At 44.3% G+C, this 12,121-nt stretch overlaps 1 protein-coding gene across 1 annotated transcript in view; it reads right to left on the bottom strand.

Annotated features, from left to right (window-relative positions):
* Positions 1 to 12,121, bottom strand: part of CILK1 (ciliogenesis associated kinase 1) — a gene marked incomplete at its 5' end in the record, with an annotated part of 34,596 nt that overhangs the window by 17,813 nt on the left and 4,662 nt on the right. Inside the window, 3 exons of the mRNA XM_082638696.1 lie at positions 632 to 764; positions 7,670 to 7,749; positions 8,753 to 8,874. Coding sequence (XP_082494822.1) covers positions 632 to 764; positions 7,670 to 7,749; positions 8,753 to 8,874 — 335 coding nt within the window. The remainder of the gene's footprint in view (positions 1 to 631; positions 765 to 7,669; positions 7,750 to 8,752; positions 8,875 to 12,121) is intronic.

Below are 12,121 nucleotides of genomic sequence, written 5' to 3' on the forward strand. Positions count from 1 at the left end.
AATATAGTTCCCTGCTCTCTGTTGGACTTCCTTCTAAAATTGTTTACAACACAAGCTTTTTTAAAAAAAATAAATTTATTTATTTTTATTTTATTTATTTTTGGTTGCGTTGGGTCTTTGTTACCACGCACGGGTTTTCTCTAGTTGCGGTGAGCAGGGGCTACTCTTTGTTGTGGTGCGTGGGCTTCTCACTGTGGTGGCTTCTCTTGTTGGGGAGCATGGGCTCTAGGCGTGCGGGCTTCTGTAGTTGTGGCTCAGGGCTCTAGAGCACAGGCTCAGTAGTTGTGGCACACGGGCTTAGTTGCTCCACAGCATGTGGAATCTTCCCAGATCAGGGCTCAAACCCGTGTCCCCTGCATTGTCAGGCAGATTCTTAACCGCTGCGCCACCAGGGAAGCCCCTATAATACAAGCTTTTAAGCTTGTACAATGCCAACATTCCTACACATATGTTTCAAATGGTGTTCTTAGTGGAAAATTAGTATTTGTGACAATAATATTATCCTCAGTATAATCGCATGGTCTTTAAATGGTCTTTAAAAATAAGAAATGCAAACATTAATATTATCCTCAGTATAATGGTATATTTTTTAAGAAGTGCAATTAAATCCTTTGAGGAAGATGGTACTCACCATCTGGTAGATACATAGTCTGTGTATGGAGGTCTTGATCGGATTTCTCGGGCCAATCCAAAGTCTGCAATTTTCACGAGTTCGGGTCCCATACAGAGGAGGTTCTCTGGCTTTAAGTCCCGATGGAAGAAGCCTGCAGAGGTGGTGGAGAAGGAATTCAGAGGCAAGATCGTGTCTGCATTACTCTTTGCAGCTGTATTGCTCTTTTCATGACAGTGATAGTCTGGTATGACACTGAAGGCTCTACATTCATCTCAATGTTAATGCAGAGCCCTTTGGACCATTCATTTCCCCCTGACAAATTCAAAAATGTCAAATCATTCAAAAGTTGATCTTCCTAATTTTTTTCCAAGAGAGCAAACTTCTTTTAAAATATCAAAACTCCATTATGGGCTGAGATAACTTGGCAAAAAGAAATTGTCACTCCAAGAAAAAAATATGCCTACCTTGCCCCAGTCAGCCAGAAAGAATTTGAGATTAAAACCATTTCAAAAGACAAGTCTTACGGTTACTGAGAGTTTACATCACAGCAAAAACACAATCACATTTTTTGTTTAAGAAATAAGGGATTTATGAATATGACCTACTCGTATCTGAGATTCTGGTGTGTGTTGAAACAAATGTTTAAATGTCAAATACTGATTACTTTGCCCAGTAAAGAAGCACAGGGGTACATCTGTAATTCACATTGTGAAAGGCAGAGATAACTCATTGAATGGGAAGCCTGTTTCAGCTACCGCAGGGCTTTAGGGGTACATGTAGGAGAGACTCAAACACCCACAGATCAGCATTACATGCCTCTGAAGACCCCAAACCTTCCTCTTGCAGAGAGAATCACTGACAGACATCATTCTACCTGAGTCTAAATCTCAATGGGTCATCAAAACCGGAAATACAACTGTGTCAATGCTGCTGATGGGGTTATTGGTTACCTGCCACCATTACCAATGTTGTGAAGTTGGATTCTAAGGAGCACATTTACGGGAGGAAGGAAGAGCTATCACTGAAGATGTCAGCTATTCCTCAACCACCTCTGTGCTGATGTGCTCAAGTCTGCATCTCTAACGTGCTTGCTAAATCCTCTCCAGACCTGTGTCTCTGATGGGACAGCAGCTGATGTCCCTGCCACCCTTGCATTGACCTGTCCCAAACCACTCTTCTCCTCTCCCAAATTATCTCCCCTTCTTGAACGTTTGATATGATATCCAGGTAGCTTGTAGCTATGCTGGATCCATCTGTCCCCAGACAGTCATGGAGCTGTGTCACATTTTCCATCAAAATACCTCCTATCTGTCCTTTCTGCCCTTTCTCTGACTTAAAAATGTGTAAATACGCAAGCAGTTATGAGAAAGGGATCTTTTGCCAGTGCATCCAGCAAGCCTCCTGTGGCCCCTAAAACATATGACCTGTGAGACCGATGGTCTCTCTTCCTAAACACTCAGAGCATCAAAAGCATGAAAAAAAAGAGACGGCAGACATCATTTTCTTACCGAACAGATGGGAAAAGTGAGTCATGGGGGTGGCGGGGGATGAATTAGTCACAATCCTACCAAGAAATGTGTCAGAGCTCTTGTACTATCCGGCTCTGCTCTGTCCTGTCGATCCAGACAGCCAATCTTGATTTGTGGTGCTGGTCCTCTCAAGTCCAGATTCACCCTGTCTCTCCTCTTAGACTCCCTTTTTCTCCTCTAGTTGGGCTAAACTGTTGTTTCCAAACCTTAAGTGCCATTTCTCTGATAATGCAATGTCCTCCACCCCCAGGCCCCACTGCAACTGCCCCTGCCACCACCTATATAACACCCACTCAGCAAACCTGCATCTTCTCCCTGTTCAGTTCATCCTATCACATCAACTATACTCAGATACAAGCATCATTCTTGGACTCCAGACCTTGGACCTTGCTTCCACCCAGGTCATGCTCCAGTACACACTGACCACCTCCTCCCATCGGTCAAGCTTTATCCTTTCCCTGCTAACTCATCTTTAATCCTACTTCCACAGAGAACGTGGGCACTAATGAAATGAGGAGAGAGAAGATTCTGGTTCCCCATTTATCCCTCTAAGCAGCTTTCCTTTCTATGGATCATACTTCAGGCCCAAAATAAACTATCAGAGGGAAAATGGCTAGGAAAAAAGTTTAACTGCAAACAGACTCTTTAAAAATGCCTGATGAAAACTGTATTTGTCAGCTGACATATGTCATCTGTTATACTGTATTCGAGGATAAGCCTTTATAACTAGGAAGCATTTGTGAATATGTCTGTAGAATATCTGGCCCTCTGTTCTTTTCATTACTGAATAATAGCAATAACTATTATCAGCCTTATACCCATGAGTTCTATTCCTTGGTAATTTAAGGTATAAGACTCTCCTGTCATGTGCGTTTACTTTTCATCTCTATTTTAACAAAGCATCACGATTTTATCACTATGAGAGGGAACGCTGCATAGTGGTTAAGTGTGTAGACCAATCAGGTTGCCTGATTTCAAATCTGGCTGGAAAATCACTTAACCTCCCTGTGCTTCACTTTCCTCCTCTGCAAAATGGGGAAATAACAGCATCTACCTCATGGGGTTGTTTTGTAGGATTCAACGTGTCAATATTTGTAGACCTTTTAGTGCAGTGCTTGGCACATCTGCACCTTGCAAGAGCCTGTCACTGTCAGTAGTACGAATCCTCTCATTTTATCTTCCCCACAACCTGGCAAGGGGGACAGGCAGACATGGCTCCATTTGCTGCAGATAAGAATTAAGGCTCGCGAGGCCGGTGACGTGCCCCCCACCCCTCTTGTGAGGAGGTGGCACTAAGTTCTGATCTGACTCCTGGCTGGGTACGTGTTCTGCTGATGTGTGCACTCAGGCTTGTAACAATGAGCCCACGTCTCCCTCTGAGCTTCTGATTCACAGTGGAAACCCTTATTGCTGGGTTATTCAGAGATCATGCAACAGCAAAGTGCTGTTAACACAGAATCTTCCTGTTCGAAATTGTTTGGCTTTCAGAACACAGGAACAGGCCTCCAATTTAATTTCAGGGTACCCCATGCCAGTCGAATAACAGAGGGATTTTCTCTTTCATCCTGGCAGAAAATGCGTTGAGCTTCCTTTTTTTATTAACAACCCTTGGGCAAGAAAAACATCAAGCCACAAAGAAGGCTTTCTCCACTCCACATTCTGTTCATGAGGAATCTGATAGGAATATATGGAAATAACCAGAGAATACTTAAACATTATGAATTTCTGTAGCACACCTTCCTGCTAGGGAAGTTGTAATTTCACAGATATTACTGAATTTAAACCCACAGTGCTTTTATCAAGAAGGCCAGGAGGACAGCAACACACAGAAAGGCGAAGGGCTGACTCAAGGTCATGCACAGCAAGACATTGGTGAAACATGGTAGCAGAGAACCACCTCTTGGGGCCAAACATTGTCCTTTAAGCCACCTAAGGCGTTCTGGCTTTCCTGCACGGATATCTGCAAGGGCAGGACAAGGATGAAACATGGTTTGCATTAATTATTTAATTCCTGCAAAGTATATATGCTTTGGCATTGCTCGATCAGCACCCAGTTGAGCTGAGTTTTCATTCCCTGTGAGGGGAAGTAGTCACTGACATGAGCCATGGCCATGGCAACCACCTGCAGCTCTGTTCTCTGCTCCCAAAGGAGTCCACTCCCAGGGACAGAACGCACCTTCTCACAGTGAGAACCAGACAACAGGGAGGAGCCTGAAACTCACAAGACAAATCTGCAAAGCGCTTTTGATTATTTTTTTTCTGCGACTGGAGGAAAAGAACAACATAAAGCTCCAAAGTTAAGTCAACACCGCATGAAAACCATTCAAAAGTTTTCAAAAATCATTTATCAATGAAAACGAGATAAAACCTACAAAATGAATATCCATCCCACCTCCAATTACTGCCACCACTTTCTTCACTTCTTGTTCTCTGTGAGAAGAGACAGGTTTTTCTAGAGAAGTGTAGCAAATGGGCACAGATATCGGAGCTAATCTCCGCTCTACTGCTCTAATGCAGGGGGGCCTTTGGCAGGTCTTTAAACCTCTCTGAACCTCAGTTTCCTCTTTTTTTTTTTGCGGTACACGGGCCTCTAACTGCTGTAGCCTCTCCCGCTGCGGAGCACAGGCTCCGGACGCGCAGGCTCAGCGGCCATGGCTCACGGGCCCAGCCGCTCCATGGCATGTGGGATCTTCCCGGACTGGGGCACGAACCCATGTCCCCTGCATCGGCAGGTGGACTCTCAACCACTGCGCCACGAGGGAAGCCCAGTTTCCTCTTCTTTGAAAGGAATAGATACCACCTGTCCTCTCTACCTGAGAAACTGGCAAGGAAACAAATAAGGTAACAGATGAAATGATATTAAGCTCAAACTAGAACTGGCACTTAGCTGGGGGACAGTCTCCACAAGAATCTTAGGGAGAAGCATGGTGCTGGGGTTAGAAAAGCAAAGGAGGTCTGACCGTCCTTAACTGAGCTTTCCCTTCCACCCTTTCTGAACACAATCAGAGTATGTAAGGTGTGCAAAGAAGACTGACAGTGCAGAGTTTCAAAGAGGTGTTTTGACACAATAACTTAGGGATGCTAAATTACTGGATACGAATATGTACCGTGTGTGTGTGCATACGTGTGCATTTGTGGGTATTGGGGGGAGAGTGTATGTGTAGGTGCACATGTGCATGTGTACACGCAGATGTGTGCGTGTGTATGCACAAGTATGGGTGCGTGTGTGTGTGTGCGCATCTGTGTTGATTTGATGGGATTTGGTAGAGACCTGGATAAAAGGATACAAGTTGTTTCTGGCAACAGCTATCTGAGTCTCACAAAAAGCAACAAAAAGGAAAGGAAGAGAAAGCCAACACGTATCAACTTTCTTATAGATCCACCATGCAGTTCCCAGTACTGAGCAAAAAGCCCCAGTAACTGAGACACTATGACGGGTCCCTACGTGAAAACTTCTGGTTGACCTTTCTCTTTGGAGAATCCCTTTGATTTCTCATCATTTGTTTTTCCTGGGCTCTCAAATCTAGTAAGTGCCCCTTCTCCTCCTATTTGTCCCTAAAGACACCATACCAGAAGTTTTCAGCGTTTTGCAAACTCATACCATCCCTTGGGAAATTCTTGTGGCAAAAGTGACCCTTCTACCTGTGTCAGTGGAATCAGAGATACCTTTTACTGAAAACTTTTTACTAGAATTGGTTCACGGGCTTGCATATCACTCTCCAATTATTCAGCACATGCCCGCAGCTTCCAAGAACTTGTACAGACAGCCTCTGTTTGTCTGTGTGTGTTTCGTTTGGCCTCTAAATGCGATGGCTGCTTAGGGGTCACAGAGCAGGCTGGGAAGGGTCCCAGACGTACCATGCAGCACAGTGTCTTTTCCCCTCACTGCCAATTTGCGGCAAATCTGAACTGACTCCGCCCAATTTTCTTATTGGGTAATGAAACTCATTTGTTGGTGCAATATTTGCAATGGCAATGATACCCTTAGACTGGGAGGGAACAGATTTCTGCCTGTGCAAGATCAGCTTGCCATCTGTCTGTATGTCAAAGCAACCTCAAATGGCCTTCTGAGGGACTGCTGGCTCCCCTGGTGGACACGTCCATCCCGAGGCTCTGCGTTCATGAGAATGTATTGACCCAACACAAGTTGGGTCTGTGGCCAGTTAGTAACTCAGACTAGTCATGCCTCAGGACTTGCTGGAAATATAACCTCAAATGCATTGCTACTCAATACTGTTCAAAAGCTCAGCTAAGAACAATAGTGATGGAGGATTTCCTGAAGGATATATGACCATCCATTCTTCTGGATGCCTTAAATGTCTCCCTGGGGGCTTCCCTGGTGGCGCAGTGGTTGATAATCTGCCTGCCGATGCACGGGACACGGGTTCGAGCCCCGGTCCGGGAAGATCCCACATGTCGCGGAGTAACTGGGCCCGTGAGCCACAACTACTGAGCTTGCGCGTCGGGAGCCCATGCTCTGCAACAAGAGAGGCCACGATAGTGAGAGGCCCGCGCACTGCGATGAAAAGTGGCCCCTGCTTGCCACAACTAGAGAAAGCCCTCGCACGGAAACGAAGACCCAACACAGCAAAAATAAATAAATAAATTAATAAACTCCTATCCCCAACATCTTAAAAAGAAAAAAAAATCTCTCCCTGGACTCACCAGACCATCCCCAGAGTGAATCATACTGGGCCCCAGTAGGACCATTTTCTCTGATCAGGTGATGTAATTGGCCTATATTGAGGAATATGACCTGAAACTGTCCCATGTAACTTGTCACTGTGTTTACTATAAAGTCATGTTACATAAGGATCCATGACAGAAACCTCTCTGGTATCAGTACCAAGAATAGTTCTGCTTCTCTTGGGCAACTGAACTGTTTTTACCTCAGAGGAACCATGTAGGTTGTAATTGGTCGTGTTTCACATTCTGCATTGTCTGACAGCAATCTCAGGCTCACATCTGTGGCCTGCTTCTCCTACTTAAGTAAAACTTGCTGACGTGTATTTTGTCGATTAGCCTCACCCTGGCTATGTCCATGCCTTGTTTTGCCTTTTTCTTTGCTTATTTTAAGTGTATTTTATTTTCCTGGGTTGCATAGATCTTGTTAGACCACTTTGCATCCTTCTGAACAAGCTGAAATTGAAATACGTTAAAAAAATGAAAAGTCACAGCAAAGCAGTGTTAGTTAGTAGGTTAAACATCATATGTGAAGCTTCTATGAATTCTAATCGTAGGTTCCTGATTAATACACCAGTTAATGGTCAGGAATAACACTTAGACCTGTAACTAACAAGCTTAATGTTAAAGCCTAAAGAATAAGAACACACAGACATGATAAATAATGAGGGAAATTCAGAAATCAAGCTACAGAAGATAATATATTCCAAAATCCATTGTCAGCCTCTCAACTCTTCAATTGTTTCTGGGAGTCAATTACAAAAGACACTGATGCTTCCTACATCTTCTACCTGATGACAGCATTTCACTGCTATTCCAAAGCACAATACTCCAAATCACCTACCATGTTTGTGAATAAATGCAAGTCCTTGCAATATCTGATACATGATATTTCTTATAGCAGATTCAGGAAACAACTTATTTCTGTATAGGGCAGAAGAAAAAAAGTTATAAATCTAGATTTATGAAATTTGTTAATGAAAACAAAGCCCCTGTTTTCATGTTCTTTTGGTTATACAGTAAGAATTTAAGAAAACACTTGCTGACATGCTAATTTGACTAGATCCTCTGATAATAAAGATCAAAGAAAAACAACTGCTTATCCATGTAAGAAAGCGTACCTTATAAGCACCAAATATATCCAGTTACGTTACAAAAAAGAAACCATCAAACATTTAATAACAAACCAAAAAAAAAAAATTCCCTCCAGTGTATCATATAAAAATCTCCTCTCTCCATAATATAATTAAAGCTTAAAAATTTTTGATGGGGGAAATCTGAGGTCCTTCAGATGAAGGGCTTATGAGATGCAGTGGATAGTGACATTTTCCTCTGGTTGGGCAAACCACACAGCTTCTCTGCTGTTATTGACAATGGAAACGATATTTGTTCACTGAAATCACTCAGAAGGATGCTCTGAATGGCATTCACCTGCCACCAGGAAAATGTGCCCAAGAGGTTCTACATGGTTTACTTTTCAAGTCCAAAATGACCATCACAGGTAAGTTTTTTTATTAGTTTCTTTGTCTTCCCAGCATGCGAGCCCTGTGCACTGTAGTAAGAAAGGCACTGAAAGGAACCTGGAAGTTCCGATGGATGGCTCAGAATGAATGAAGCTGCTACACTCCTCACTTGTGGTCACTCTGCCCATACAGTCCTGTGGGAAGGAGAGCTGCAGAGTACCTGTTAAATCTCTGAGCCTGTTAGGGTGAATAACCCATTAAGACATTCAAGACGGCTGCACTGAAAGCAGCTTCTCTGCCGTTATCACAGGGCCTCCGAAGCAGGAATGCAGGTGGGGCCCTTCATCTCATGGGCAGCTTTAAACAGCCAAGGACAAGCAGCATGACCACAATAAACAAAAGCAGAAAGAAAACACATCCACTTTGCAACATTTATTTCTAAGATCATGATGACCACACTGTACCTTTCTTTAATGAGTTGGTAAAGATTTTCCTTCATGTACTCAAAGATAAAATAAAGATGATCATTTTCCCTGATAACTTCTTTCAATTTTACTACATTGGCATGGTTGAGCTTCTTTAAAGACTGAAAGGCGAAGAAGAAAAACAAAAAATTAGAGCAAGTCTGCTGTTGAAAAAAGTAAATCCACATATACTTAGGGAGAAACACCTAATTCTAGAAACACAGAGTGCCACAATTCATGTTTTATTGACAATATGTTAATAAATGGTATTTCTCTGAAGTTGGTATTAACTTTATGTAGAAAAACTATTTCAATTAACTGACCAGGAGGTAAGAACTTGACCATAACTGGAACTTCTGGCTGCCCCCAGGACCAGGCAGTGGGCCAGGGCTATTTTAGGTGCACTCCTTCCAGGTGATGGAATTCACGCCATGAAAGTGGCCAGAGGGGAATCCACTGAGGCTTTGATTGATCTGATACTGAAGAGGCAGCTGCTGGGAGCTGAGATCACCAGCCAGCAGTCTGCAGACACTCTGAACAGGAAATTGCTCAGACAGAGGCTGGCGGCCTGATTTTCCCAACTTTCTTCGGACACATGTGTGTCCATGGGACGTATAGTGCTCCTTACAAGGTGAGTGTTAAAGGAGAAGAAGGAGGGGAGAAGGAGGAGAAATCTCATTGGAAAGACCCTGAGGTGAGATGGGGGAGACATCTCTGCTTCCAAGAACAGCAAAGGCAAAAAAGTCAAGCGGGGGATGAGGAACAGAGGGTGGCTCAGAAAATGGTAAGTGACCTTGTGATTATTCCCCATGCGCATGTGTGGTTTTCCTATTCCTGGAACATACACGTGAGTGCAGCCATGCGCAAGCTATTTTCCATTTGCATCACTAGCTCTGTCCACAGTGAACAAATACACTTTCATATTGGTGAGCAGTAATCCAGTTCATGTGTGACAGCCGGACACCCAGCTGTGGGTTTGCTCACCAGGTGATCAGAATTTGATAGACCGTCTCCTTCAAGAATGCCTCAAGGGGTCACCGTGGCAGGGGGTTGAGCCCTTTCATTCAAAAAGCCTCTTCCTCATAGAGACGTGAGTCCGATAATAATAAATTGTAAAGCCCTCTTTATCTCTGAATTTCCTTCAAAGGAACATTCCTTCTATAAAACAAACAGAATGTCTGAAGATGAAAGTGCTAACATGAGTGGCCAAATCTGGAAGGACACTCAGTAACAACGCACCCAAGGGATCAGAGCTGGGGAATGTGCAATATGACCGAGTTACTTCAAGCAGCTGGGAAGAGGGAGGAAATACGGCCAGTGAATGAGAACAAAATAAGACTCTTCTGGAACCTCTTCCCTGAAAGACAAGCTTTTGCCAAGTGCCTCTCTGGCAGGAAATACTCAGCTGTTTTGGCCAAATGGCCAGATCCTTCCAGAATGACCCAACAGGCTGATGACTTTTTCTAGTTGGGTTGGATTTCTGGTTCTCCATGAGTAGCAAGCATTGCCTAACTTGTAAGGATTCACCAGACTCTCGTGGACTGCAGGCATCTTTCCTGCTTGTTTGCTTAAAATGCACCACCAGCAATGGCTGAGGTGTCCAGTGGATGAGCAGCAGAATGAACAGGGCAGATTCATTCAGAGGAAAATGAAGTCGGTTTCAAAGCTTTGCAAGAAGAGAATTCTAGGCAAGGAGTAGGATACCGTCTGCCGCAAGTGTGTTTTGAGCATGAATTACTGGCCCAAGTCTAAGAGTGGCTCCAGCTCTTGTTTCTCAGTGAGGCTCAGGGGCAAGTTAAAGTCTATATCAGTTTAATAGAAAAAGAATTCATTTAAAACATGAATTAATTTTGTGGAGGACTTCATGTGATTCATTTTCAAGAGGTATATTTCCAGAAAGAAGGCATCTTGTTTTGGCTTGGGAAAGGCTTCCAAAAAGATGCAGAGGCGGGACAGTCGTATCAGGCAGAGAAGGAGCACATCAGGGGGATGCTTCAAGGAGGAGTAATCTGCAAGCTCTGAGTGGTCGCTGAGAGTCTCATACACGAGACTTGAAGGAAGAATCAGGCTTGGACAAACTCGGTGGGAGGGCACGTCAGGAGGGAGCTGCTCAGAGATTGGGCGTGGGAGCGAGTGGCCACCCAGCGTCGGAGGGATGAGAACTGCCTGGATGCCAGGTGGATGCCCACTGAAGTCTTCTGACAGACCCTGGGCTTGAGACCAAGCTTCGCTGCCTAGAGCTGTGTTTCCCTCCAGCAAATTACGGAATCTCTGGGCCTCAGCTGTGCTCATCGGGAAATTCAAGATACTAAGACTTTGCTCATCAGGTGGTTGTGGGGATGAAATAAGACAGAGCACGTAAGGTGCTGCCTGGCCCATAACAGCTGCTCAATAAATGGTAGATGGTGGGTGAGTGAACAGCTGAGTGCTGGGGAGATGAGAGGTGTGGAGAGAGGGGAGCACAGGCCCCTGCTATGAGCTATGGTTTCTGAGTGCAGGGGTAAATGATAATTAACACAAGAGGGAGAAAATATGAGCACTAAGGGAGGCAGACGTTCTAGAAAATTCAGACGCTGATGTCCACTAAGCAGTTGGATATATGGGACTGAAGCAGGGGTCAGCAAACTTTTCTGTCAAGGGACAGAGAGTAAATATTTTGGGCTTTCTAGGTCATATGGTCCCTGCTGCAACTACTTAGCTTTGCCAGTGTAGTGTGAAATCAGCCACAGATAATATATAAACAAATGGACATGGCTGCGTTCCAACTGTTTAAAAAATTTTTTTTTAATTTACAAAAACAGGCAGTGGGCTATTTACTGACCCCTGGTCTAAATGCATAAGAAAGAAAAAAGATGTGATGGGGCTGCTGAAGCAAGAGGAAATGAATAAAATCACCCAGGAGGAGAAGCCAGAGCAAAGGAGAAAATTGCTGAGAAGAGAATGTGAGGAATTATCCATACTTAAAGGCTGAAATCATAGAACCACTGGTGAAAGGCAAGAAGAGGTAGAAGAGGTGAGTCAAAGCAGAGTCACAGAGACCTGGGAGAGGAGAGGAGGAAGTGGTCCACAGACAAGAAAATGTCTGAGAAAATGATCCTGGACTTTTTCTTTTAATCTTTTGGCCACGCCGCACAGCATGTGGGATCTTATTTCTCCAACTAGGGATCGAACCCGCGCCCCCTGTGTTGGCAGCGCAGAGTCTTAACCACTGGACCACCAGGGAAGTCCCAATGATCCTGGACTTGACAGCTGGTGGCTTTTAGGAGAGCAACTTCCGTAGAGTTGCAGAGGTGAATGCCTGATTCAGTTAAGTGGGAAGTCAGTGGTGGGGGGAAGTGACAGCGGAGGGGGTGCTCTGGAAGGTAAGGT

The sequence above is a fragment of the Mesoplodon mirus genome (genome assembly GCF_964341445.2).
Source record: "Mesoplodon mirus genome assembly, chromosome: 12".
NCBI lineage: Eukaryota > Metazoa > Chordata > Mammalia > Artiodactyla > Ziphiidae > Mesoplodon > Mesoplodon mirus.